Source organism: Durio zibethinus, chromosome 4, assembly GCF_047325235.1.
Source record: "Durio zibethinus cultivar Kanyao isolate XHJ-2024 chromosome 4, ASM4732523v1, whole genome shotgun sequence".
NCBI lineage: Eukaryota > Viridiplantae > Streptophyta > Magnoliopsida > Malvales > Malvaceae > Durio > Durio zibethinus.
The window spans coordinates 6,128,629-6,155,151 of record NC_143165.1 but is presented as its reverse complement, the minus strand read 5'-3'; the positions used below and the strand labels follow the sequence as shown (position 1 = coordinate 6,155,151).

At 33.5% G+C, this 26,523-nt stretch overlaps 5 protein-coding genes and 1 pseudogene across 14 annotated transcripts; 4 read left to right on the top strand and 2 right to left on the bottom strand.

Annotated features, from left to right (window-relative positions):
- The first annotated feature begins 30 nt into the window (after nt 1-30).
- On the top strand, nt 31-4,672 carry LOC111288133 (uncharacterized). 2 transcript variants are annotated; one of them, XM_022878899.2, is made up of 12 exons: nt 31-410; nt 1,022-1,106; nt 1,610-1,661; nt 1,752-1,772; nt 1,865-1,918; nt 2,096-2,146; nt 2,680-2,742; nt 2,845-2,910; nt 3,303-3,341; nt 3,446-3,568; nt 3,688-3,780; nt 4,018-4,672. In XM_022878899.2, the coding sequence occupies exons 1-12, from the start codon at nt 290-292 to the stop codon at nt 4,282-4,284; spliced, it is 1,035 nt and encodes a 344-aa protein (XP_022734634.2). In that variant the 5' UTR covers nt 31-289; the 3' UTR covers nt 4,285-4,672. The 2 variants fall into 2 exon arrangements, with proteins under 2 accessions (XP_022734634.2, XP_089615397.1); XM_089759271.1 differs by having other exon boundaries at nt 3,303-3,347.
- Nucleotides 4,673-5,483: 811 nt separating this feature from the next.
- AHG11 (Pentatricopeptide repeat (PPR-like) superfamily protein) lies at nt 5,484-8,243 on the top strand. Its single transcript, XM_022879528.2, has 2 exons — nt 5,484-7,749; nt 7,947-8,243. Exon 1 carries the CDS (start codon nt 5,551-5,553, stop codon nt 7,357-7,359), a length of 1,809 nt encoding a protein of 602 aa, XP_022735263.2. The 5' UTR covers nt 5,484-5,550; the 3' UTR covers nt 7,360-7,749; nt 7,947-8,243.
- Nucleotides 8,244-9,315: 1,072 nt separating this feature from the next.
- LOC111287237 (cationic amino acid transporter 9, chloroplastic-like) lies at nt 9,316-13,142 on the top strand. 2 transcript variants are annotated; one of them, XM_022877618.2, is made up of 8 exons: nt 9,316-9,567; nt 9,651-10,063; nt 10,822-10,998; nt 11,130-11,354; nt 11,443-11,619; nt 12,097-12,333; nt 12,554-12,643; nt 12,753-13,142. In XM_022877618.2, exons 1-8 carry the CDS (start codon nt 9,360-9,362, stop codon nt 12,894-12,896), a joined length of 1,671 nt encoding a protein of 556 aa, XP_022733353.2. In that variant the 5' UTR covers nt 9,316-9,359; the 3' UTR covers nt 12,897-13,142. The 2 variants fall into 2 exon arrangements, with proteins under 2 accessions (XP_022733353.2, XP_022733354.2); XM_022877619.2 differs by lacking the exon at nt 12,097-12,333.
- On the bottom strand, nt 12,548-16,503 carry LOC149519067 (phosphatidylglycerophosphate phosphatase PTPMT1-like). 6 transcript variants are annotated; one of them, XR_016341435.1, is made up of 4 exons: nt 14,153-14,288; nt 13,950-14,054; nt 13,552-13,719; nt 12,548-12,683 (listed from the first exon to the last, which is right to left on the bottom strand). XR_016341435.1 is itself a non-coding variant. In XM_089759269.1 (4 exons), exons 2-4 carry the CDS (start codon nt 14,531-14,533, stop codon nt 13,857-13,859), a joined length of 474 nt encoding a protein of 157 aa, XP_089615395.1. In that variant the 5' UTR covers nt 14,534-15,169; nt 15,654-16,503; the 3' UTR covers nt 13,300-13,856. The 6 variants fall into 6 exon arrangements, 2 of the variants coding, with proteins under 2 accessions (XP_089615395.1, XP_089615396.1); XM_089759269.1 differs by lacking the exon at nt 12,548-12,683 and adding an exon at nt 15,654-16,503 and having other exon boundaries at nt 13,300-13,897; nt 13,987-14,038; nt 14,153-15,169; XR_016341434.1 differs by having other exon boundaries at nt 13,950-14,179.
- A 133-nt stretch (nt 16,504-16,636) lies between these two features.
- Nucleotides 16,637-20,711, bottom strand: LOC111288283 (uncharacterized). 3 transcript variants are annotated; one of them, XM_022879103.2, is made up of 9 exons: nt 20,310-20,708; nt 20,115-20,216; nt 19,016-19,249; nt 18,844-18,902; nt 18,641-18,738; nt 18,400-18,512; nt 18,191-18,253; nt 17,864-17,940; nt 16,637-17,013 (listed from the first exon to the last, which is right to left on the bottom strand). In XM_022879103.2, exons 1-9 carry the CDS (start codon nt 20,637-20,639, stop codon nt 17,001-17,003), a joined length of 1,089 nt encoding a protein of 362 aa, XP_022734838.2. In that variant the 5' UTR covers nt 20,640-20,708; the 3' UTR covers nt 16,637-17,000. The 3 variants fall into 3 exon arrangements, 2 of the variants coding, with proteins under 2 accessions (XP_022734838.2, XP_022734839.2); XM_022879104.2 differs by having other exon boundaries at nt 19,016-19,246; nt 20,310-20,707; XR_002690068.2 differs by lacking the exon at nt 16,637-17,013 and having other exon boundaries at nt 17,865-17,940; nt 18,334-18,512; nt 20,310-20,711.
- Nucleotides 20,712-21,001: 290 nt separating this feature from the next.
- On the top strand, nt 21,002-23,644 carry LOC111287897 (transcription termination factor MTEF18, mitochondrial pseudogene; annotated as a pseudogene).
- The last annotated feature ends 2,879 nt before the right edge of the window (nt 23,645-26,523 follow it).

The window sequence follows — 26,523 nt, the reverse complement described above, 5'->3', positions numbered from 1 at the left end:
TAAGAGACGGCGATTGAGGTATGGTCTGGTAGTCTCATGAGCTAATCTTTTAGCTGTACCTTATACATGTAAGAAGGGTATTGGCGGGTTGTGTCTTGTCTGTGTCTGTCAAATGCTTTTACCCTCTTTTAGTTTACTTGTTGATCTTCCACTTAAATCTCAAAACCTTAAAAACCCAGAATTTCTAGTTCATTACCGAATCCCAGGAGTCAGATCCTTGTTGGATTCTTGTGAAATTCTGATGCTGCTTCCCTATAGCTCTGAAACCTGAAGCAAGCAACTTTATTTCATGTTTTTCCCAACAATGGCATCTCTTTCACAGTCGACTAGCTTCCTCATCATCATCATCTTCGTCTTTTCATTCATTCTCATCCCAACCACACATGCCATTCCCTTCATCGTATTGCACGGTAATGTTCTCATCCACATCTTATTCTTTGTAATCCATTGAGTTTGCAGTTCCAGATTCTATGTAATTTTAGCTCAACCAATTTCCTTGAGAAATGAAACTGAAATATGGTTTTTGAATTGTGTAAATTCGTTGGGTTTGAATAGATAGAATTTTCACTGGACTTATTATATTGAATAGTTTAGACATGGGATACGTAGGTCTGTCTGTCTACTAGGAGGGTCAAAACTTCTAGAGGTAGATCATGAAAGACGTAGATGCAAGTAATAAAATATGATATGATGGTTAAGGAGATAGATGAAAAGATTGTTGTTGATAGAAATGAATGGCGATTCAAAACTACAAAAACTACAACCTAACATAATTCCCTTTTTTGGTCTTTCATATAGCCGACCCTAGAGTATGGGATTTAAGGCTTAGTTTGTTGTTGTTGTTGTTGTTGTTGTTGGTGTTGTTATTCTATTGGATGGATACCTTAAACCTGTCGTTTTTCACATGCTAAAACTGCAAGAGTGGAATGGAGGGCCAATTGTTGGTTTCCATGAAATTGGGAACTTTATTTTCGATGTAACTGCAATGGCTGTTTTGTCATAATGACATGTTTTGTGGCAGGCATTGGTGATAAATGCAGTAACCGAGGAATCACTCAATTCACTGAGCTTCTAAGCGACTGGTCTAATTCTCAAGGCTATTGTTTGTATGATCTTCTTTCCATGTTTCTTTTATGATTCTCTTTTCATTTTCAATGACTGCAAATATAAAAATTTTGCTTTGGTAATCTTCCCAAATCAGAAGTTTGATTTATGTATCTATGCAACTTGGTCTCAAAGGCTTGCTGCAGCTATTTGTGCTGCAAATTTTTATATTTACTTTGACTTTCTTTATCATATAATTTATAATAAGCTTATGAGAAGGCATCAAGAACAAGAAGTGAACTTTGTTTGAGCTTATTCTCAAACTCTGCTCACCATTTTCACTTATTTAGAAAACTCATGCAGCTATTCTAGGTATCTTTGCATGCATTTTGCAGCATGTGTGTAACATTCTGCTGCATAATTGCTGTGTTTGGGTGAGTACATGTCTTTGTTGGTGTGAGTGTATAAATTTGTTCTTCTGAATTCTGATCAGGCTATTCTGTGAAGCAAAATTATGTTATAACTATCTGAACCAAATAATCTGACATCCTTTATTTGGCTTTAGGGAAATTGGACATGGATCATGGGATTCATGGACTATGCCCCTTTCTGAACAGGTGATGAATTGAACTGAGTTTGAGGTTTCTTATCACATGTGGTCCTTATAATAATCATATAACTCTAACCTATCTTAGTTTTTCTTGCAGACGTCAATTGCTTGTGAGAAGGTTGTAAAACCATTTGGTGACATTCATGGCTTGGCTGTATTATAGTTGAAGTTCTAACATGATTCTAAATGAATCTTCATTCCAACTTACAGGTGAAGAACATGAGTGAACTTGGTGAGGGTTACAACATAATTGGACTCTCTCAGGTGATTAATATAAGTTGAAGTTTGGCTTATTTCTATCATTTCTACTTGTTCATGCATTTTGATTTACATAATACGTGTTTGATGTGTGTACATGCACACATGTTCATTCATTTATTTGCAAACTTTTTTAATCGTTTTATGCATCAAAATTTCATATAATCCTTTTCTTTTACACAGGGTAACCTGATTGGTCGAGGGATTATTGAATTTTGTGATGGAGGACCCCCTGTAAGATCTTATTCTTGAAAACTCTGATATCGCATTTCATTTATGTTTTGTTTAGCCACTTGCATACCTGGGCTATATGACTTCCACTGATCCATTACTCATCATATAAGATGCTATAGGTGTGGTGACTTACTAGCTATAAATTCATTCTGTTAATTGTCGAATTCATATAATATTAGCTAATTATGTGGAGATTTGGTTTCTTAGCTTCCCTATTTGGAATTTATAGCATCATTTATTAGTAATATCCCTTTAGTTTTTTACTTTTATCTTCACCAAAATTTAGTACTCTAATTGCCCCAAATAGTGAATGTTACTGGTTCGGCTGGCCACTGGATGCCCCTTTTCTGGCATATACGCCGACAAAGCCTAATCAGCTCCCCTATCTTTTTTGCAGCATTGATTTCTTTTTCTGCTCTTTTGCATGCTTTTCCTTCTCCTGTACTTTTCTATCTGTTGCAATGTTGCTAGTTACTTATGTCTTCAAACTGAAATCAAACATTGTGTCTTATTCTTACCTCTGTGTGAGTCAGGTCAGGAATTTCATATCATTGGGAGGGCCCCATGCTGGTACTGCTTCAATTCCATTTTGTGGAGTGAGTGCCTGTTCCATGGTTTTAATCGTTCTTTGCGTTCTTTTGGTAATTGTTTCCAGACTATTATTGCAGTCTTGTCTGATGCGCCCTTTTTTTTGGCAGTCTGCTCTGATATGCATACTTCTGGATAGTTTACTCAAGTTGGAAATCTATAGCAACTATGTTCAGGTATAGGACCCTTTTTTACCTCTCCAGCCTTTACATAGACAGAGGCGGATTCAAAAGATGTAGTAGGATTGGAAAACAAGAAAATTTGAAGGAAAATTTTCGTCTGGATACCATTTCCATTGATAAAATTGGTAAATCCATCGACAGCTTCTTATATATATTGTAAGTGAACACTCTCAGAAAAAATCCTAGATCCGTCACTGCAAGTAGTTAGCAAGTCTGTCAATAGGGGAAGAAACAGATAAATACAAGTGGTGGTTCCATCTCATTATGGATCTCAAACTTCATCGACCATCTCCCCCCAGCCACATCATTTTGTTATATTGTTTAATGCTTATGTATCTAAATGGGAATTTAATACCATCTTGAACGCATGCCATCGATAATTGCAGGAACATTTGGCTCCCAGTGGTTACCTTAAAATTCCAACAGTGAGCGTAGTTCCTAACTTTGGCTTAATATCTTTGGTTATCTTAAAATTCTATAACTTTTCCCATGTCAATGGTCTACTTGATATCTTTTTCTCTTTCACCAGGCCATGACTGACTATCTTGAAGGATGTAGATTCCTCCCAAAACTCAACAATGAAATCAATGGTACGAGAAATTCCACTTACGTGGAACTGTTTGCCAGTTTACAGAATCTGGTGCTTATAATGGTAAGTTGAAGTGTCCCATTTTAGTCTATGACTCTTTTCAGCCAACTTCGGATGAGTAATCTGCAATTTTTCTAACCAGTTTTGTCGTGCTAATCTCCATCTTTCCATGTTTGGATCAGTTTGAGGATGATACAGTTTTGATACCCAAGGAAACATCCTGGTTTGGTTATTATCCGTATGGAGTCTTTGATCCTATATTGCCTGCACAAGAGGTAAATCTACTTTCAAATTTGATCCTGTATTTCCATGGAAAATTATATAAATATAAATATATATATATATATTATAAGTAGACACTCTCAAAAAAAATCCGGGATCCGTTATTGTTTCCATTACTAGGTTTATAACTACAAATACAATTCATGATATATCAGTTCATCCTGAAAGGCACAAGTCTTTCAAATCATCAATGTTTAAGATGAAAATAACAACGATTTATTTCTCTGCAGACCAAGCTGTACAAGGAAGATTGGATTGGTTTGAAAAGCTTAGATGAAGCAGGAAAAGTTAAGTTCATAAACGTGTCGGGCAATCATCTTCAAATCTCGAAAAGTGACATGAAGAAGTACATGGTACCATACTTGGAGGACCAAACATCAACAGAGCAGACAGTGACAGAACCTTCATCTTATGAATGGTTTTCAAGACTTTGGTACTTATTTGAGGATCTAATTGGCCTCAATGAGGATCAATCTTTGTTGCATACCATGTTCTAAACCAATTGCCATTGTCTTGTCTGAATAAGATGAAGAAAAATACAGTAGGGGTTGCCCTGTCTGAAGTTTGTTGCATACCAGGTTCTAAACCAAGTGCCATTGTTTTGTCTGAACAAAAAGAAGTAAAATACATTAGGGGTTGGCCTGTCTGAAGCTGATATCCTATTGTGTGAGAATTTCCTACTCAAGATGCAATCCTTTCGCAAATATTGTGGGATCGTTAGATAAATATCACATATTTAGTAGTAATTTTTTTTAAAATTTTTTTCATGCTTTATCTGACATCCAACTTTTTTCCTCTATAGTTATTGTAATATAATTGGTGTATTCGAATTTTTTCTATTTCAAGTCAAATATGTATAAAATTATAAAAATTATTGTATCATAATTTATATTAATATATTAAAAAAATATGTTATTTGATTTTTATTAAATTCATATATGATTTTTATTAAAATTTAAAATCATATGATTTTCATGGTTTTTTAGTATAATTTTTATATCTATATAACCATTAAATAGATTTGGCAATTGGTATATTCATATGTATAAAATATTAATAATTTGTATATTTATATCATATTTTATATGAAAATTATGTGTTATAATTTATTTCAAAATGAAAGCATAAAATACATTTTTTGATTATGTTAAATCAATTTATGATATTTTTATGTTTTTTTGTATAGTTTTTGCATCTGTATCACCGTTAAATATTGATAATTTGTGTAGTGTAAAATACTAATAATTTTTATATTTATATCATATTTTACGTAAAAATTATGTGTCATAATTTATATTAACATAAAAATGTAAAAAATATTTTTTTGGTTATATTAAATCCATTTATGATTTTTATTAAAATTTTAAATTATATCATTTTCATATTTTTTATATTAATAATTCGTATAGTTATATTATATTTTACATAAAAATTATATGTTATAATTTATGTCAACATTAAAACATAAAAAATATTTTTTTATTATGTTAAATCCATTTATAATTTTTATTAAAATTTTAAATTATATTATTTTTATTTTTTATTAATAATTTATATATTTATAATATATTTTACATAAAAATTATGTGTCATATAAATATCAAAACATAAAATTTATTTTTTATTATATTAAATTCATTTATAATTTATATTAAAATTTTAATCTATATCCTGGTGCCTTATATAATGATATGGTTTTCGTTTCAGAAGGGGTTTTCGTTCAAAATCTAAACCGACGGGCAAAAACGAACCGGCAGCCATTGATGAGAGATCAAGAAGAACAAAGCTTACGCTCTATTTGGGGTCTGAGAGAAAGAAAATGTATGTTTCTTCTCCAACAAAAGAACACAATAAACACTCTCCTCCAAATCCACGCTTTCATGCTCCGTCACTCCATCGAAACCAACCTTAACATCTTCACTAAATTCATCACAGCCTGCGCTTCTCTTTCCTCTTTTTCCGCTATGAACCACGCCCGCCACTGGTTCGACGTCAGGCCTCACAGAAACGACCCGGTTCTTTGCAATTCCATGATGAAAGCCCATCTGGGTCTTAACCAATTTACCCAATCTTTCACTCTTTACAGAGATCTTAGGAGAGATGAGGAGGGTTTTGTTCCCAACAAGATTACATTTTTAACCCTGGTGAAGTCTTGTGCTTTGAATATTGCAGTCTGGGAGGGTTTACAGATACATAATCACGTGATAAAAGGTGGGTTTTGCTTGGATTTGTATGTTTCAACAGCTTTGCTCGATATGTATGCAAAGCTTGGAATCATGGATTCTGCAAGAAAGGCTTTTGAAGAGATGCCTGAGAGAAGTTTAGTTTCATGGACCGCTCTAATCTGTGGCTATGCAAGAGCTGGGGATATGGAGAGAGCAAAGAAGCTTTTGGATGAGATGCCTGAGAAGGAGGATTCTGTCTTATACAATGCTATGATTGATGGATATGTTAAGTTGGGAGATTTGGATACTGCTCGAAGTTTGTTTAATCAAATGCCGGATAGGAATGTAATTTCTTGGACTAGCATGATTAATGGATATTGTAATAGAGGTGATGTTGCGTCTGCTAGGTTCTTATTTGATTCCATGCCTGAAAAAAATCTAGTATCTTGGAATGCAATGATTGGTGGTTACTGTCAGAATAAGCAACCTCATGAAGCATTGAAGTTGTTTCATGAAATGCAATCGAGCACGTTGTTTGAGCCTGATAAAGTAAGCATTGTGAGCATTCTTCCAGCTATTGCTGATTTAGGTGCTCTCGATTTGGGTGAGTGGGTTCACCATTTTGTTCAAAGGAAGAAACTTGATCGAGCAACCAATGTGTGTACTGCTCTTGTTGATATGTATGCAAAATGTGGGGAGATAAATAAAGCGAAAAAGGTTTTCAATGAGATGCCAGAAAAGGAAATAGCTTCATGGAATGCTTTAATAAACGGATATGCAGTGAATGGGTGTGCCAAAGCAGCGTTGGAGGTATTTTTGGAAATGCAAAATGAAAGAGTTATGCCAAATGATGTGACCATGATAGGTGTTTTATCTGCTTGTAACCATGGTGGTCTGGTGGAGGAAGGTAAGAGGTGGTTTAAAGCAATGGCAGAATTTGGGCTCACGCCGAAAATTGAGCATTATGGTTGTATGACTGATCTGTTAGGGAGGGCAGGATTTGTGGATGAAGCTGAGAAATTGATAGAAGATATGCCCTATGAGGCCAATGAAATAATTCTCACTTCTCTTCTATTTGCATACTGGTCCTTGAATAATGTTAAAAGAGCTGAGAGTCTGCTAAATAAGTTGGTCCATATGGAGCCAAGTAATCATGGGAGTTATGTGATGTTAAGAAATTTGTATGCTGCAGAGAAAAGATGGGAAGATGTGGAGGAAATTAGGAGATTGATGAGAAGGAATGGGGCAAGAAAAGAGGCTGGCTGTAGTGTTATTGAGGTTGATAGTAGGGTTTTGGAGTTTGTATCTGGAGATAGAGTGCACCCCGAGTGGGAAATGATGCAGTCAGTGTTGCGGCAGTTGTGGATGCACACGAGGGGTCAACAACCAGACAAGGCAGCTGTTTAAGTTGAAGAAGGTTTGGATTTGCCAGTGATGATTGGCAAAGCTCAAAGCTAAAGCACGTACTGGAACAATTTCATTGGCCTAGTGATCTTGTAGTGTTGTTGTATGCATCAGACCATTGGCAACACATTAAGGTGTGGAGACAAAATTTCATTGGCCTACTGATCTTGTAGATTCAGATTCCTCCGAAAACTCAATAATGAAATCAATGATATGGGGCATTCCACTTACAGCAAACTGTAAGTTGGCGAGCCCCATTTTAGTCCCGCGGACCCTGCCCCTTGTTAGCCAACTTTGGACTAGTAATCTGCAATTTGCTCACCAATTTGGTGGCTCTACTTGTTTTGTTATCATCCAGGCAGAGCCTTTGGTCCTATATTGCCTGCATCAGAGGTAAATCTACTTGAAATATTTTAATAGGTAAACTTTTCGTAGTGGTGAACTAAAATTCTTGTTGGAGGTATTCAATACATACAAGTAAATCTTGAAGGTCTCAAGCCTTTTGAATCAATATCAAGATGAAAATAACATCAATATCCATAGATATATACTGCTTCATTTAATCAATAACCATGTCTATTTCATTGCAGGCAAGCACTATAGGGAAGACTGGATTGATGATGCTGGAAAAGTCAAATTCAAAGCTCTCAAAAGTGACAAGAAGTAATAGTACCTCATTCAAGGACCAAAGCATCTACAGAGCAGACAGGAAAAAAAAAATTCATCTTGTGAATGGGTTTCAGGAGCATGAATTTATTTATGTCTTGTAATAATTGGTCTCAATGAGGATCAGATTACTTTGCTGCATGTCATGCAGTAAACCAAGTGTGATTGTCATATGTGAAAAAGATTTAAGTTAAAAGGGAATAGCACTTTATTCTTGCTTCCTTTTTTTTTTACCAAAGTAAGCTAATAGAAATGAGTTCGATATAAACGAGTGATTCTTGATAGAAAAGAGTGATGTAAAAAAATTCAAACTATATTTTAATTTAATTTTTTTATTTGATTTTTTATATAATCATTTTTAGAATATGAGATTTAAGATTTAGTGTGTTGATGTTACTAAAATAAGCTAATCCAGCAGTCAGCCAAACAACACACTGCTCAAATGGCCCAAAATATATAATTTAAAAATATATATATATATTACAGTACTGGTACTTTACAAGGGAAAAGAAAAAAAAAAGTTAATCTTGGTGAACTGTAATGAAATAATTAATATGTTATTTAAATTTTTAAAAATTTTAATATAATATTTATTTCAAATATAATTATTTTTAAATAATGTAAGTAATAAATAAATAATATTTTAAATATCATATTAATTAATAAATTTATAATTTAAGTATAATATTAAAAATTTTAAAAATTATATACCTTAAATATTTTATTATAATTTAAAAATTATTCAAGAGAAAAAAAAAGTATCATTAATTCTTAAAAATATTAGTATAGACATGACAGGGACCTTAAAAATTAAATTTATATTTGGATGCAATTGCACTTTTAATGAAGTGATATTAAGGTTCAATCATCATTAATTAAATTTAAATATTAATTTTATTAAAATTTATTTAGTATAAATTTTTTATTAAAATTTTTTAATCATAATTATAATAATATTTATTATTATTTTTAATATCATTGAAATTTATCTAACTACTTATTCAAATGAATTCTAAAATTAAACAAAAAATTTAAAATCTAAATTACTTTTTTAGTTTGAAAAAAGTATTATTTATAATAACATTTTTATATTTAAGAAAATAATTAGTAGTTAGTGGTGTAAATTTTAATATATTAAAAATAAATTACTTATATATTGCTTAAAAATAAATTACTTATAATGCATAAATAAATAAAATACACATAAAATGCATCCATAATGCAACGTCCGTACCCAAACGGACCGCATCGAATTCCGAAACTATAAATACGATGATTTAATGCGAACGTGACATAAAAATTTATTGTAATAACCATTCTGTACCGTTCCCTTACCCATGGGGAGCCAACAGAAAAAGGTCACTTCGTTCTTCTCCTCCGCTCTTAGAGTCAAAAGCCTAAACTCGTCCTCCAACAGCACAACTTCTGGCGATGGCCTTATCCGCCGGCTCGGCGTTTTCGATCTTATCCTTCTCGGCGTCGGCGCCTCCATCGGTGCCGGCATCTTCGTTGTTACCGGAACCGTCGCTCACGATGCCGGCCCCGGTCCGTACCAATTCTTGCCTCCTTTTTGGTTCCCGGATTTCATTTCTGAATTTAATTTTTGATCGATTTCAATTCTGTTACAGGAGTGACAATTAGTTTCGTACTCGCGGGAGCGTCGTGTGTGTTGAACGCGCTGTGTTACGCGGAGCTAGCATCACGGTTTCCTGCAGTAGTCGGAGGCGCGTATTTGTACGCGTATACGGCGTTCAATGAAATCACAGCTTTTCTTGTCTTCATGCAATTAATGTTGGATTACCATATCGGAGCGGCCAGTATTGCTCGTAGCTTAGCGAGCTACGTGGTTTCGATTTTCGAGCTTATCCCTGCTTTAAAAGGAAACATACCGGCTTGGATTGGCCACGGTGGTCAAGAATTCTTTGGAGGAACTTTGTCTATTAATGTTTTGGCTCCGATTCTTCTTGCCCTTTTGACAGTTATTCTCTGTCGGGGTGTTAAAGAATCTTCTGCTGTTAATTCTTTCATGACTGCAACAAAGGTAATCCCTTTTCAAGGCTTTGTTTGGTTTTTTATGCACTGATACCTGTTTTTTTCCTTTATGAAAGTAAAAGCAAATATGGTTGTTTGTGCCGAGTTGTTTGCGAGGGTAAAATCCTGAAAACATAGGAAAGAGAGATCGGTCAACAAAAAGGTCCAGAGTTTTTGGGCGTTTGTGCTCCCATACTTAAATCAATGCTAGGTCAAAGAGTGAGAAGGAGAATAAGATGAAATATATGCTTAAAAGCTAAGAGTTTCATTTGGTTTAGAAGTACCTGGATGGGGCTAGAGGGTTTCGGTCCTAGGTGGCCCGAGGTCGACGTAGGGAGATTAGGGTTGACCTTGTATGCTCGAGTTAACAGTTGACAGTTCACTCGGGGAATGACAAGTTAGCACCCTCATGTGCTAGCAAGTAGGCTGTGTCGACTGTCGAGTTAATGTGGATCTCCGGATTTCAAGTTGGCCTGACATGATAGATCGGCCAAAATGACCAGAATGTCTTCGTTTGTCAATTGATTTATACTTAGGAGAACAAATTTTATTTTGTCCTTTGGAAACTAAAGTGCCCCTAAAAATGGTACTTGGATACAAAAGGAAACAAGATTTGTGAATGTGTAAAAGTTAAGAATTTGACCTGTGTGAGTAACAACTAACAGCATAGTATGAACTTTTGTGAGAAAGTAAGTAGTAAAAGCAAGAAGCAAAGAAGGAAAAAAGGTGAAATAGGGTAACCTTTTTTCGATGTTAACTGTGTTGCAGGTTGTCATTGTTATTTTTGTCATCATTGTTGGTGCTTTCAAAGTTGATTTAGACAATTGGTCTCCTTTTGCTCCCAATGGTTTTAAAGAAATATTGACAGGAGCTACTGTAGTATTCTTTGCGTATGTTGGATTTGATGCGGTTGCTAATTCTGCTGAAGAATCAAAGAGGCCTCAGGTATTCTTATTTTGAGATCAACTCAATGTCTTATGCTGCAAAGTATTGTATTTTATTTTACTAACGTTATGTAGTGTCTCCATGTTATTTTATGGTTTCATTGTTTCCCTTGTTTTATTTTGATGTTTCAGCGGGATTTGCCAATAGGAATCGTGGGAAGTCTGCTTATATGTATTGCATTATACATTGGTGTTTGCTTGGTGATCACTGGGATGGTACCTTACAATCTCCTGGGAGAAGATGCTCCTTTAGTTGAAGCTTTTACTTCCAAGGGTTTGAAATATGTTTCCATTTTAATCAGCATTGGAGCTGTTGCTGGGCTTACAACAACCCTTCTAGTTGGTCTTTATGTCCAGGTGAACTAACTTAGATTTCTATGTTTTTGTTATGTCCTTATTGAGTAACATGTTCCTACTGTAAATGATGGAATGTTTCTCTTGGCAGTCTCGGTTATATCTTGGGCTTGGAAGGGATGGCTTACTGCCTTCAATATTTGCTAAAGTGCATCCAAACCGCCACACACCTATTCATTCTCAAATCTGGGTTGGTATCGTTGCTGCTGTTTTGGGAGGACTATTTAACGTGCATGTCCTATCACACATTCTTTCAGTTGGCTCACTGGTATGCCATTGCCTTTTTTATCTTTTTAAAGAAAGTCATTGCCCAATATTTATTTACATCATATATGGTTATTAATTTCTCCCAAACTATTGTGTCTTGTGCTTCAAAGTTAGTGGATACCAAACATACATGACTCACAAATTTTGAAGGTGTACTATCATTCAGCGTGTGGTGCATTTCCTAGTATCATGTTTAGGTTATCAAAGCAGTCTATTTTCAGCTGTGGATGGAAGCAGATATGTATCTTCAGAATTTATTTCTTGCTAATAATTTATCACAATAGAGTGCATACCCTTGTGTCTGTCACAACATGCAATAACTTATAGAAGTGCATGTATTGGGTGCAATGTGGGAAGGTCATGAAGTTGGAGGAAATTATCTGCGTGAAATAAGTTTCTTTTTTGAAGGACAGATTGCTTTAACATGTTCATGATTATGACGGACATGCACCTCATGTTATACTCTTATTTGTTTCAGACAGGCTATTCTGTAGTTGCAGCATGTGTTGTAACTCTTCGCTGGAAAAATAAGACAGGAAATCAAGTTTCTTCAAAATGCATGTCAAACTGGTGTGAAGGTGTCATATACATTGTCATAGTGGCATGCTGTGGTTTTGCTACTGGACTTCTTTATCGTTTCGGTGCTTCCTTTATTTTTATGATTGTTGCAGTGGTGATAGCCATAATTGCTTGTGCTGCTCTTTATTGCCGTCAGGTAAGCGAAACGATAAAGAATGGTAATTATTGTGAAGAATGGTTTTTTGAATTAGGCTTTAAACTACCCTCTGAATATGGAAAACTAGTCCTTTTGAGCGGATCTAGATTGATTGCCATTTACAGTGCAGACTTCTGCTTTCTGCTTGATCTAACATGGTCAACTGAATTTGTAAACATCTCTTAAATAAAATTTCTGAACTCCTTAATGTCCTTCTCAGGCTTATTCAGATCCTCCAGGGTTCTCTTGTCCCGGTGTTCCCATTGTGCCATCTGTTTGTATCTTTTTCAACATCTTCCTGTTTGCTCAGGTTTGCTTGAAAATGCCCTTACTACACTCCTTTGACATCACTGCATCGAATTTGTGAAACCAATTGAGAAATGACTTAAAATTAGCTTTTCTTTTTTTTTTTTTCACAGTTGCACTATGAAGCATGGATCAGATTCGTCATCCTCAGCGTAGTATCTGTCGTTATTTATGCATTTTATGGACAGTATCATGCTAATCCAAGTTCAGATGAGACAATTATTTACCATATGGTGCCTGATGAAGATGCGCGCTAATTACATGTTTACCTGCCTGTGCTTCTTGGTACGTCTTGCAGTTTATCATCCTATTGTTTTGCATTGATCTTGTTATAAAATCATTTGTGATCATATGTAACATAAGACGCATAATAGTCGAAATACTCTGGATAAAGCCAAACACTTAGAGAAGCTGAACAATAGGTTTGTAGATATCGAATTCTCTTAGACAATTATTAGCTTCATGCTTCCATCTAATAAATAGAGAATGTTGTTCCTGTGGTCTTTTCTGCAGTAAATTCTTAATTTATTATCAAGTACTGTCATTTTCACAACAGTGCAGGATCTCAGTAGCTTTTTAAGTATAGTCTACCGTATGGATCATTGACATTTTAGCATTAAAGATCCATCCCTACCAATGTTCAAGCATACTTGGCAATTTTAGATACTGACAATAAAATGAATTTTGTATTTTCGTATTGAGACGGATTGTGATGTGACAATTTTCATGTTTTATACATTTTCATGCTTTACACGTGTTTGCCAAATGCATCACTGATAAATGGTAAACACTCGGGAATGTATGTATACTTCATTCTCTGTATAACTCAACAAAAAATGAAATAACACAAAAACAAAACTCACTATGGGAAAAATTTTGAAAAGCTGGTAAAAAAAAAAATTCTCAATAAACCTGGATGTGAGTACCAAGACTGCTCAATGGACCAGGGTTCCTAGATGTCTTCTTATCCGCATGGCAGCAAAGCTATAGGCATGAAAGTCTGGGAAATGGCTACCTGTCTAGCAAACTGAAACCTGCCGGCCAGGCTTCCCTCTCCTGGCATCTCTTTAGCTGACACACCTGCATCGACCTATCCATCAAGGTCTGACTCTGTTACAACAACTACAGAGCCATCATCGAAGGCTGCTGTATCTTGTTTTTCTGGGAAAATTAGGGTTTTCTTTACTATCACGCAGCAAGATTTTCCAAAGATTCCATTATTTTTCACTTTGTGAAGATAGTAGTAGTCTTGAACAGTCTACATTAACAGATTTAGATAATATGAGCCTAGGAACATAAATTATTCATACCAGAAGAAGCACCAAATAATAGTTTAATAAACTCAACAGGGCATCCTTGCTGCTGCACAGGCGCCAGAAGTACCCCGGATCTGATAGATCTGACATATTCATAAGCTGCATCAGGTGTCATATGCTTATGTTCCACCAGTTATAATTGATAAAATAGATAAGATCAATTCCTAAAGTCAGTCAGCTTTTTAATCAGTGAATACCAGGTAGCATAGAACAATGGTTGTGCCGCGCCCTCGACCAGCCTTGCAGTGAACATATGTGGTTTTCCCAACAGATGTGTTCTCATCATAAAGCACCAAAAATAAGTAAATGTCTAACCAGAAAAGTTGCACTCGGCTAACAATGAATACAAATCCTAGAAGACACATAGCATGTATGAAATCTAAAGCTTGGCATATATCAGCAAATGATGCAGCAAAAAGATAGTCCCTTGTAGGAATCAACAAATGATTGATGTTGTAAACCCGCCAAGGTAAAAGAACAAAAAAAAAAAAAGAAAAAACCCAATGAATATTTGGGCTTTGAGGCAAATCTAAGACAGAAAAAAAACCATGTTGCTGATAGAAGGCAACCTGCAACATTTCTTAAATTCTTCTGTTCATATCATAGCTAAAATATGCACCTGAGTACCTTGAAAGTGAAGATGAATAGATTCAACTCAAGGAACTCTTGCTTTCATGTCTGAAATTCTCACTCACTAAAAGATAGCTCACAGTATATAATTTATCAAGGCCAAGTAGGCACATTTTTAACGAAAGGATTAATATTATGAATTACCTCTAAAGTTATAGTGAAATAGTTAATGTGGTACTAAATTATGAATCAATTAATTAATGTGGTACTCACCGTAACGTGCATAGCTTCAAATAATGACATGTGACGAATAAATAATCTTTCGAATATCGCATTAGTTAATATATTTATAATTCAAGTATTACATTGAACATTTCATTATAATTTAAAGATCATTCATGAAATTAACTCTTAATGAAACCATTATTATCTAAAATTTTATGATTACTTATTACATTAAGTATCTACAGAATCAGTGTAGATTCTAACAACATAGCATTTAAACTGCAAGGAGCTTACTCACATGATATGGTGATGTTGGCCAAAGTCTCTTATGGTTCATTTAAGGTCACCATTCCAGAGACACCAAGATCCTTCAAGCGAGGAACATCAGCAGGGAAAGGCATGGCACCAAACAAAATAAACTGAATCCAAGGCAAAGTGAGCTAAAGAAAAAGATTTAATAGATAATCATAAAGCAATATGGACAACAATCTGCATCATCCACATGATCAATAATGAAAGTGAAATTTCATTTTATCTGTGAGAGCTGGAAAACCAAACAACTAGGATTCCAGGAAAAACTAACCTGACCTTCAAGTTTAGACAGTTATAAGGAGATTAAAGCATGAGTAGTCAATAGACAATAGAATATCAAAATGGTGATGGGATCTAAATTTGAAGAAGATATCATCAGCAAAATTACAACAAAAACAGACATTAAGATAGTTTTGAGGAATAATTCATCATATTAATACGACAAATTCTAACATCCCAAGTGATTAAGGTTTAGGGCTTAAATGTAAAGCATCCAGGTTCAAATCCCAGAATCTCTTATTGGTAGGAGATTTATAAATCCAAAAAATCATAAATAAATCCGAAAAGTCACAAAAGATCTGTAAATCTCACTTGTTTGGCGGCTTGCCCGACCTTGAAGGTGGAGTAATCAGGGCAAACGAGTTAATACTACTGCTCCCACCAAAACCCCTTTTGCATGCCAAACAACCAGGCTCTCTCCACACAGTTCACTCTGATCTGGATCCTGCTGCTACCCTCCATTCAATTCCTCAATGTACATCTCTTTTTTCTCTCTATTAATTCACCAAAATACACACACACACACACACAAAACAACAAAAATTGCCCTTACAACCTTAAAATATACATAACTCAAATTAACAGGAAAAAAAAAGTGCCCTTTAATTTTGATTACCCAGAACTGGAGACTACAACAAAGAAAAACAAGAAATCCCATCAACTAAAACAGATGAAGACTGTAATCACAGACCATAAGTTAAGACCTTGACGACAAATCTACTACGAAAAGCTGAAGACATGTTTGACTAGGAAATATGCATGATCTAGATGAAAATTAAGATAATAAAAAAAATCCGAAATTAAAGGGAACTAAAAGAAAAAGCTTTAGTTTTGGCCCTTTTCTTGCGGAGTCAGTTTCTCTTATTTCCCGCTTTCCCTTCAACGAACTCTGCAAAATGAAAGCAACCTACAAACCAAGCGGTGCAGGGTCGCTCCAGCAAAACGACGTTGTTAATTGGATAAATTTTGTATTTTTTTTATTTTTTAAACTTATTATTTTATAAAAAAAAATCGTAATTTGGATATAAAAAATTTTCATTTTATTTTTTGAAGATGTAATTTTTTAGTTTTTAACATTTGGATTGGTGATAAAACAAGTGATGTATACAAATATAATGTAGTGCACAAACAAATCATTGTCACTTTCAAATCAGTTGGGAAACGGAAAAAGTAATTTTAGATGAATTCACTAAATTTGACATCGATAAATCTGTTTAAACCGATCCGCAAAACCCAAAATTCTCTTTCTGCTCCAAAAAAAAAGAAAAAGAAAAAGAAAGTAATATCCAACCAACTTGGGGCAAAAAGAGGAAATTTTTTAGGCTACATTCTTTTAAATTCACAGGTGGACCTTGATCTCTAAGATTTGACAAGATTCATATGCACCAAGGCAGTAACAATGAACAATTCAATTTCACAGCTTAATCATTTCTGTCAATTTAGTTGTTCTAATCTTCAATCATTAGTAGAATACAAGCCTACTCTATATGTGAAAAACAACAAACTAAAATCAGGCACATCACTTGTCATCATTCCAAGCAGAGAAAAGCCACCAACATAAGGGCTTGCAGTCTTTAGTTACATGGCCATGAGGTGCAACACTGAGATCACAGTGGCCTTGAACTTTTAATGATCAAAAGAGATCATTTTCCTTGTAGTTTACATCTGCAAACTGAGACAAATACATCTATGTTAGCTTTGTAAAGAACCAGTTGAGCTGACGATATGAATTTAGTCAAGCTGAGCAAGTTAAACATTTAAGCAAAAAGATTCAGTTCTCAATGTAGACATAGTAACTAGTAATAAGATATTAACAACTATGATGGTTAGATAAGTGGTGTTTCTTTTGGCCAGACGGCTACCGACAGTGATTATACCTAGGTGATCGGATATTTATTCGATTAAGCAACTTGTATCAGTTATATACTCTACACAAAACCATGTTGAATACATGAAATACTTGGTGCTGAATGTTATCCCAATTAGGTGCTAAAACCCAGTTTTGAGCATTAATGTTCGCCCCAATTTTCATCAGTGTGTATGGTTGCAGTAACCAAAACCAAACTAAATGTGTAGTTGAACCTGTACAGATTTAAAATAAGGAAAACTTCACATATACTCCTGTGGTTTGCGACTTTTGTACATAAACCCCTAAGAAAATTTTTTTTCCCACTTATGGCCGTTCACTTTCATTACCAGTAAGGGTAATGACATTAAAAAATAAAGGGGAAGGTAATTTTTTAATTTCATTAAATTCTGTTTGATTTTTAATGCCATTACCCCTTCTGTAACGGAAGTGAACCACAAGATTATTAATGAGAAAAAAATTTTCACAGGAGGGTATGGAGGAAACTCGCAAACCACAAGGTTTGGCATGTGAAGTTTTCCTTTTAAAATAAAACATCAGGGAAGCACAGAAGCAGAGTTTTACAAGATCATCGCGTCAAAGATCTTTCTTTGTGTTAAATATGTTTCAAACCAAATGACAAGATGGAAAAATACAAATATAAGTAAGAAATTACCCTGGTTGTTGAGTCCCAGCTTGTTGTATCATCTGAGAATAAATGCATTCATCAACCCTCTGCTTTGCTAAGGCAACCTAAGAAGCACCCGCAATTGATACAAGAGAAAAGATAAGAACCTCGAAAAGACTACAATAAAGAATCAGTTGAAGGCAAGCTTTTTTTCTTGCATAACTATTACCATATGTTTTTAATCATCATCAAACATTAGAACTATTGGAAAGAGAAGGAAATAATCACCTAAAGTAAAACATTTGTCAAATACATATTTGGGAAAAAAAAAAAAAAACACTGAATCATCTTCCTGCTTTTAACCGAAAAAATTACCTGCTGCGAACTCCCACTGAACTGAATATGCCTCATGTTTTGTTCTCCTTTCCCACCATAAACCTGCAACAGTAAAACTAATATAATCAGATGTTGAGAGAGTGGCATCTAAATTACAAAGATGATAAATTGGCCTAAAATACCTAGAAGTAAAATCCAGGAATAGCTAAAGATTGAATCCACAGTGTAAGAACCAATGGTCTGCCCACCTTTATAGTTGCTCCAGACTCAATTCTGATCCTTGAAATATTGGAGCCACATCGGCCGATTAATCCACCAATAAATGTCTCTGAAACCACCATCTCGAAAGTTACGTAATCAGCTGCAAGAGTGGTTGTCCTAAAGATGATGTGGTTATAAGAAAAAATATTAAAATATTAAAACTTGATAGCCACAGAATGTAGCAATTGAAAGCTAAAAATAACTTTAACAAGAAAAATATCAAATAACCTGAAGTTGGGTCCACATACGGCTGAGGCTGAGCTGGGCGAAGTAAGCTAAAATTATACGCTGGACTAATAGAAATCACTTGCCGTGGTGGGTTTTCCCTAAATATGGATCCAACATAGAAGTTATACAATTTCATGTTCAAGTAAGAATGAGACATAGCTCATTGTACTACGAACTAAACTAAAGCAACAGCCAACAAATACCTGAGTTGATAACCAATCTCAGCCAAAGCCTTCAATACTGCTGGAACGTCGCCTGATATCTGTGTCCAATGTGAATTCAATCATCATTCAGCAATCGAAAGAAACAAATGGTATAAAACAAGATAAGATGGGGATCTAAAACTTATAAAGTCTTGACCATGTAAAATCTAACCTGAACAACTCGATCGGATTCATGAGCAGATGCACACAAAGGCAGCTGGTTTGGAGCAAGAATTGTAATTGAAGCTCCGGACGAACTCCTTAATTTCTCGATGTTTTGACCAGACATCCCAATTAGGCAGCCTGCTTGCGATCCAGCAATCAAAAGTCTCATAGTATTCGCAGCCACATGTCCCACACTGACAGCACCTACCTTTGCTGTCTCTGTACTACTATCATCTTCCTGCTAAGAAATACAATACAAAACCATCCACCTCATATTAATTTGTAAGACCTGACAATTTAACACACAACACGGTAACACTACAAAAAAAGACACTAATGTGACACATGTTAAAATTTTAGCAAAAACCATATATGAGTTTAATAAAAACAAAAAAATATTTGGTATTTTCCGTGTTGATACGAATTATGACATGCAATTCTCATGAACAACTCATCAGAGATACACTAATTGTCAGTGTTTTACTCGACACGAATACATAAATTGTTGTAACCACAGTTCAAAAATTACTAGACCTGGTGATTTGTGTACTTGTGTAGTGTAAAATACTTAAATTCGTGCATTCATATAATTTTTTACACGAATATTGCGCGTAACAATTGGTGTCGCACTTACTTTTTTTCCCATTTTCTGATTCTATTTTGCATTGTTGCATCTCTTTCTATATTGAGTATTCTTATCTTTCATTCTACTCTTTTGCTGTCTGGTGTAAGAGTATGCCCTATGTTCAGCATTACCCTTCACTCCCGAGTAAGGTTGCTCACTCAGTAGGCAAGCTCCTTTTGCACTTTGGAAAAGGATGCAAACAGCGGAGTGGACGCAATTCTTTTAAGCCCTATGCTTGGTGGAACATAAATACATTTTTTTGGTTTTGTTAAACCCATATATAGTTTTTGTTAAAATTTTAAACTATGTCACCTTTGTTTCCTTTTTTTCATATTGTGTTCGTGTCATGTCACCATATTATGTTTTAGATAGCCAGGTCTAAAAACTACAATAAATCCTTAACATGTTCGAAACTTATCATCTTTGCTTATCACTATAGTTAAACTACCAATAAGATCGATAATTGAAAGAAAGAGGCTACCTTTAGGATTACGCTAGCTATTTGCTGAAGCGCATTTTCCGCATCAGAAATCGTATTATCGTTGTCTTTAGAGCTTATTATGATGACGCGTTCTTCATGTCGCTGCGAAACATTAACAAATATAGTAAATTTGGTGAAACAAAATAAAATGAAAAAGGTAAAGATACAAAATTCATGGCAAAATTTCAAACTTACAACAATTGCATCGGCAATCTTGATGGTGGCTTTGGTGTCTTCACGAATCTTTTGTATTCTATGGCCTCCTTTGCCGATGACTTTACCGATCTGTCTTGAAGGGACCACGATACGGAAAATGACGTCCTGGGCTTTGGCCTGTCGTTTCGGTGCCGATTCTCCGGTCTCCCCGGCCGCAGACGGGTCTTGTTCCTCGCGGCGGCGCTTGGAGGTGGAGAAAAGGTCCGGTAGAGGTTGAATCTGGGGTTGGACTGGCGGTGGAGATCGACTCTGAATTTGGACGGCGGGTGGCATTGAGGGGTTTAATGGAATTTCACTTGGGTCGGCCATCGCTGGTGGTTCGGCAAACACGGAGAAGAAAAAGAAGCGAATCGCCACCAAACTTCGAAGCAAAGGGCTTTTATTGTTTCAAAGTGTGGTTTTACCTATATACCCTGGTTCGAGGGTTTTTCAGCTTTGATAAAAAAAAATATTAAAATTTTAATTTTATTTTATTATTATCAAATTTAATTTAAAAAATTTAAATTTAAATATTTTAATATCTAATTTTAATAATTTATAGATATAATCAAAATTTAAAATTTTAATATATTTTATTTTTTTAGTTTAAAATTATTTTTTATTTTTATATAAATTTAAATCTAAATTCAAATTTAAACATATAATTAAATTTAAAATTAAATACAAAAATTAAATTATTTTTTATTAAATAAATTTAATTAAATAAATTTAAATAACTCAATTTTTACCTCAAATCATTCTCAATTTTTAAAATTAAAATTCCATGAAACTCAGAACTTTTCCCTCTTATCTCCTTAATTCGGCTGGACTGCATCCCTTAGCGAAACTATAAGCTATATCGATTTGGGTCAAGTCAACTCAGTCGCTCAGTCAGACTCCACCTACAACTGCAATGTGAAACTCAAAGAAGAAACAACCCACAAAATCCCTCTCCCATAAACCCTAAACCCTTCAGCCGACGATGAATCTTTTCGGCAAATATCTCTACTCGCATCTTTCCCGCCACTTTTCTACACAACCCAAGCTCCCAAACTTGACCAAAATCCCTTCCAAGTATCGAACCCCAGCTATCGGAGATGCTCAGCAAGTTCTCACGGATTACCTTCACTCCACCAGATACATCCCCTTCGTCTACGCTGAACACATTGCCAAAAACTCTCTCTTTTCTATCTCTGCTCTCGTCTCCGGCATCGATTTCTCCACCACAAGTTTCAACAGAAACGTCCTCAGCTTCCTCAGGTACCATCCCATTAACGAATTTGAGTTCTTCTTTGAAAGTATAGGCATTGATTATAAGGAAGTTAGTGGGATTTTACCACCCTCCAACAAGTTCCTTGTTTTCTGAAGATGAGACGGTTCTAGAGGCTGCTTGTGCGCTTTGCGGATTTCGGTTTCCTTGGAACAAGCTGGGTAAGCTTTATAAAGAGGAAGTTTTGATTTTTGGTGTAAGTTCTATGGAGTTGAAAGTTAAGCCTTTAAGGATTAAAGAATGCGGCTTTAGCAATGTTACTGTGATTGGTATTTGCTTGGCTTTTCCTTATGTGTTGCGTAGGGTTGGTGAATTGGATGGGGAAGTTGGTGCTTTGTTGGATGATTTGAAAATGGTTTTTGTAGATTTTGATTTGGGGATTTGTGTTGAGGCAAATGTGGATTCTTGGTATGAAATTTGTAGGACAATGAGGGTGTTTTATGATCTGGGTTGTGAGAAAGGGAAGATGGGAGAGCTCATGGGTAGAAGTAAGAATCTTTTTCTTCAGCATCCAGAGGAGGTTCTGGTCCAGAAGGTTTAGTATTTTTGTAGATTTTCTGTTAGAAAGGAAGATGTTGGTTTGTTGATTCTTTGAAGCCCGAAGATTTTGGATTTTGATTTGGAAACACAAGTGATTTCAGTTATGCGAATATTGAAATATTTTGGATTGAGCAAAGATGAAACGGATTCCATTGCTCAAGAGTGCCCTTATGTGTTTTGGGGGGGGGGGGGGGGGGGGGAGGGGAGGAATAAAATGGCTAATTTACCTCATGTGATGAGAGCATTAAATCTACATGAGTGGTTGTTTAATAAGATTAAGGATGGAAATCATCAATTGCTTGATAATTATGCCCTCAGTGATCTTGATGAAGATTTGGATAAGGATTTCAGAGATAGTTTGGAGAGAATTTAGTTTTCAAGAACCCGTCCATACAATGGAGAAGTTGAAATTTTTGCATGGAATTGGGTTTGGAGAGAATTCTTTGACCATGGAGGTTCTAGATCATGTACATGGCACTAGTTGTGAGTTGCAAGAAAGATTTGATTGTCTTCTTGGTACAGGGATTGAGTTCTCAAAACTTTGTAGGATGATAAAGATGAAACCAAAAATTCTAAGCCAGAGTCCAGAAACTGTTGAGCCGAAAGTGAATTTCCTTTGCCATGAAATGGGTGTTTCTTTGGACTACCTTGATTTTTTCCCAGCCTTTCTGTGTTTCAACTTAGAGAACCGGATTAAGCCCTGGTACAGATTCCATAAATGGCTTGCAGAGAAAGGTTTGTGCACTAAAAACTACTCCATTGCAAGCATAGTTGCAACTGGTGAAACGAGTTTTGTAGCACGTCTTTATCTAATTCACCCAGATGCTCCAAAACGATGGTTTGAGTATTTCTCCTACCAGAAACCCAGAATAGTATCAGAAACCATCAAGCAGAAGGTGAATTTCCTTGCCATGAAATGGTTGTTTCTTTGGACTACCTTGATATATTCCCAGCCTTTGTGTGTTTCAACTTAGAGAACCGGATTAAGCCCTGGTACCGATTCCACAAATGGCTTGCGGAGAAAGGTTTGGGCACTAAAAACTACTCTATTGCAAGCATAGTCGCAGCTGGTTAAAAGAGATTAGTAACTTGTCTTTATCGAATTCATCCAGATGCTCCTAAAGAATGGTTTGAGAATTTCTCCTACCAGAAACCCTGTAATAATAGCTAAGACTAGTAAATTACGTAGGTTTGGTTTTTCTTTTTGGATTGATATCTAATCTTCAAGTGAGATAGATGTCTTTCTTCTCATTTCATTTCTTGCAATTATTAAGACGGTATATAGATTTACTTATCACTCACCAGAGATCAACCAGCCTTGCTACGACCTGTGCATATCACATAACAATTGTAATGGAAAGAGCGATGAGGATATGTGTCCACGAATTATGGGCCCTTTGACCATTTCTAGGCATTTGCTCTTTGTGTCATTCATATTTATAATAGTACTTTGCTGCAGAAAGGTTACATGTGCTGTAGAGCTTTTTTATGAATTTATATGTATCTTGAAATGAGTGAAACTGTCAATTCATTGGGATGACGGTGGAAGAACATCGTACGTCTAAATCCTTTTTTCTTTAAAAGGGTCGCGAGTCGAAAATAAAAAAAATATATTAGTATTGAAATTTAAATTTTATTTAATATTACTTTTTTTAAAAAGAAATATTTAATAAATTTAAAATTCGAATTTTATTGTTTGTAATTTTTTTTTCTATTTTCATAATGCAACCTTTTATTTATAAAATAAAAAAAGAAAAAGAAAAAACATTCAAATATACATGGTTTTGTCCCAAACTTCATAAGGTGTCGATTTTAGTTATATTCAATGAAAATTTTAATTTTTTATCTGAATATGGATGAGATGAATATTACGTTGTGGGGTTGGAGATGGGTAGAGGTATTCATGGGCTGGGTTCGATTTGAACTCATGTTTGGTGTTAATAGTTTATATGATTATACAGGTCTGATTTGATTTAAAATTTTGAGTCTTAAAATTTTTTCAAGTTAGGTCAAAAATTTTTTTTTTAAATTTATTAATTAAACTTAATTTATATAATAAAAACTTAAAAATATATAATTAAATTAAATTTAATGAGATTATATTTAATTCATGTGTGTGTATGTATGTATATATATATATATACACTCAATGAGAATCGTTATTATATTGTGGGATTGGAGATTGATAGAGATATTTATGGGTCAGATCGGGTTAGGGTCAGACTCATACTTGGTGTTAATAATTTATATGTTTTTTCATGCTTGACTCGATCTGAAATTTTAAACCTTAAAATTTTTTCAAGTCTAACTAAAAATAAATTCAAATCTACCAATTAAACTTAATTTATATAATAAAAAATTAAAAATATAATTAAATTAAGTTTAATGAGATTATATTTAATTCACATATATATAAATTAAAAATAAAAATTAAGTTTAATAAAATATATAATTCTTATTTTAAATTTTTATATATATGTGAATTAATTTATATATAATTCACATATATATAAAAAATTAAATATATGTGAATTTGAATTGAGACGAGTCGAGCTTAGGTTTTAAATATTTTGTTCAAAGTTCAATCCGAAATTTAAATGAACCTAAAAATTATCCTAAAATTCATTTAACGAGTTTTAATTTTTTGTCTAAATTCTCTCAAAACTTTGACAGACTTTCAAGCTTGGGTGAGTAACCCGAACTTTAAACAGGTCCAGGGGTAAATATAATTTTAAATTTTTTATTGAATATGTGAATTGAAAAGGGTAATATAGCACTTGTTGCGTACCCTACCCATATACTAAATATATATTTATATATATTTAGTAAATAATTTTTTTATTAAATAATATAAATTATTTTTTAAATTAATTAGAACTAATATATTTTTTATTTAAAATATATTAATATATTTATATAAAAAATTACATAAATATGTAAGATAAGCATTAAAAATTTTAAAAAATACATTTTGATTTTTATTGCTTTAAAAAATTATGGATATGAAAGTTACACTTGCCTACTAAATATCTGTAAAAATGAAAATAAAAATATTTTTAAAATATCTGTTAAATATAAAATATAAAAATAAATATAATATAAAAAATATAAAAATGAGATCGAAAAATATTTTATCACTCCATTCATTACTCATTCGTGTTCCTAGGGTTTCATGCGGTTAGTACATATGTTTGCCTATAAAAGGGAATAATACCCTTAATAGGTAACAAGTTATTTTCTTTTTTTAGTATTTGTGGGGAAAATATGGCTATTTCCTTTTGTTTCTTTTTTCAGGATTCTTTCCAATTTTAATTTGCATGACATGCTTGATTTTGTATGGCAGATAGCTATGATTTTGGGTATCTTTGATCCTCCTATCCAATAACTGAATGCTAAAATTGGTAATCCTCTTTGTTATTTCCTTTTTTTTTTTTCAAATGAACATTTTTTTCTTATTTTCCATCATTTTCCTTTTTTTTTTTTTCTTATGGATCTTTGATATGCATTTTTTAATAGCAATTTATTTTATTGTTAGTACTATTTATAGTTTTATTAGAACATTTTTGGCTGTAATAATATTAAAATTTTTATTTTTCAAATCTTGAATTAGAATTAAACTAATCATTTTTATAGGATGTACTATTATTTAATCTTTTAATTAAAATGCTTATAGTTAGAGTCAAAAAAATTATTTTGTAATTGAGATTTTCATATATTAAAATCTAATTCTTGAAATTAAGAATTCGAGCAACAAATAACACTATTAAATTTTACACGAACATGAAAAAGAATTGTTAGGAGTGTTTATTTGATCAGTTTAATTAATTTTAAACTGAATTATCTAAAATCAAATAAACTAAATTATGTTATTTTATTTTAATTAACCAAATTGAATTTTTAATTTTAAAAATTAACTGACTAAAATTAATTTAATTTATTTTGTTAATTTTTTAATTAACTAAATAATAAAATACATTAAGTTAAATTATATTTTACATTCTTATTTTCTCATATATGAAATAAGTTAAATAAAATTATCCAATAAAAATATTCAAATATCAAAATATTAAATTAAAAACTCTAATAACTTGAAATGAAATTAACAAATTCATATATTTTTAGTTATATATATTTTTTACAATATTTCGATTCATTCGATTTTTGAACCGAATTAATTTAAAATCAAATTTTTTTAAAAATTATTTTCGATAACCGATTGAAATTAATTCGATGACCGATCGATTAAATGAATTAAATAAATTTGATCAATTAATTCAATTAAAACTGAATTATAAACACCCTTATGAAGTATATAAAATAATTACTTTATGTCGATATATATTCTTTCTATTTAAATTATGTTATATAATCATATTATTGAAAAGAGTTAATTATTTATTATGT

What these genes read in the sequence shown, in the direction of transcription:
- LOC149519067 (XM_089759269.1), bottom strand. Translation starts at nt 14,533, where the DNA reads ATGTTGCAGGTTGCCTTCTATCAGCAACATGGTTTTTTTTCTGTCTTA. An exon ending in CCATTGTTCTATGCTACCTG is followed by an intron (nt 14,039 to 14,152) that starts GTATTCACTGAT and finishes TGAATATGTCAG; the next exon opens with ATCTATCAGATCCGGGGTAC. An exon ending in TGCAGCAGCAAGGATGCCCT is followed by an intron (nt 13,898 to 13,986) that starts GTTGAGTTTATT and finishes CTGTTAATGTAG; the next exon opens with ACTGTTCAAGACTACTACTA.
- LOC111288133 (XM_089759271.1), top strand. Translation starts at nt 290, where the DNA reads ATGTTTTTCCCAACAATGGCATCTCTTTCACAGTCGACTAGCTTCCTC. An exon ending in AATTCTCAAGGCTATTGTTT is followed by an intron (nt 1,107 to 1,609) that starts GTATGATCTTCT and finishes ATTTGGCTTTAG; the next exon opens with GGAAATTGGACATGGATCAT. An exon ending in CTTCAATTCCATTTTGTGGA is followed by an intron (nt 2,743 to 2,844) that starts GTGAGTGCCTGT and finishes TTTTTTTGGCAG; the next exon opens with TCTGCTCTGATATGCATACT.
- LOC111288283 (XM_022879103.2), bottom strand. Translation starts at nt 20,639, where the DNA reads ATGGCCGACCCAAGTGAAATTCCATTAAACCCCTCAATGCCACCCGCC. An exon ending in AATCCGATCGAGTTGTTCAG is followed by an intron (nt 18,903 to 19,015) that starts GTTAGATTTTAC and finishes CATTGGACACAG; the next exon opens with ATATCAGGCGACGTTCCAGC. An exon ending in GAGATTGGTTATCAACTCAG is followed by an intron (nt 18,739 to 18,843) that starts GTATTTGTTGGC and finishes ATCCATATTTAG; the next exon opens with GGAAAACCCACCACGGCAAG.
- AHG11 (XM_022879528.2), top strand. Translation starts at nt 5,551, where the DNA reads ATGAGAGATCAAGAAGAACAAAGCTTACGCTCTATTTGGGGTCTGAGA.
- LOC111287237 (XM_022877618.2), top strand. Translation starts at nt 9,360, where the DNA reads ATGGGGAGCCAACAGAAAAAGGTCACTTCGTTCTTCTCCTCCGCTCTT. An exon ending in CGCTCACGATGCCGGCCCCG is followed by an intron (nt 9,568 to 9,650) that starts GTCCGTACCAAT and finishes ATTCTGTTACAG; the next exon opens with GAGTGACAATTAGTTTCGTA. An exon ending in CTTTCATGACTGCAACAAAG is followed by an intron (nt 10,064 to 10,821) that starts GTAATCCCTTTT and finishes ACTGTGTTGCAG; the next exon opens with GTTGTCATTGTTATTTTTGT.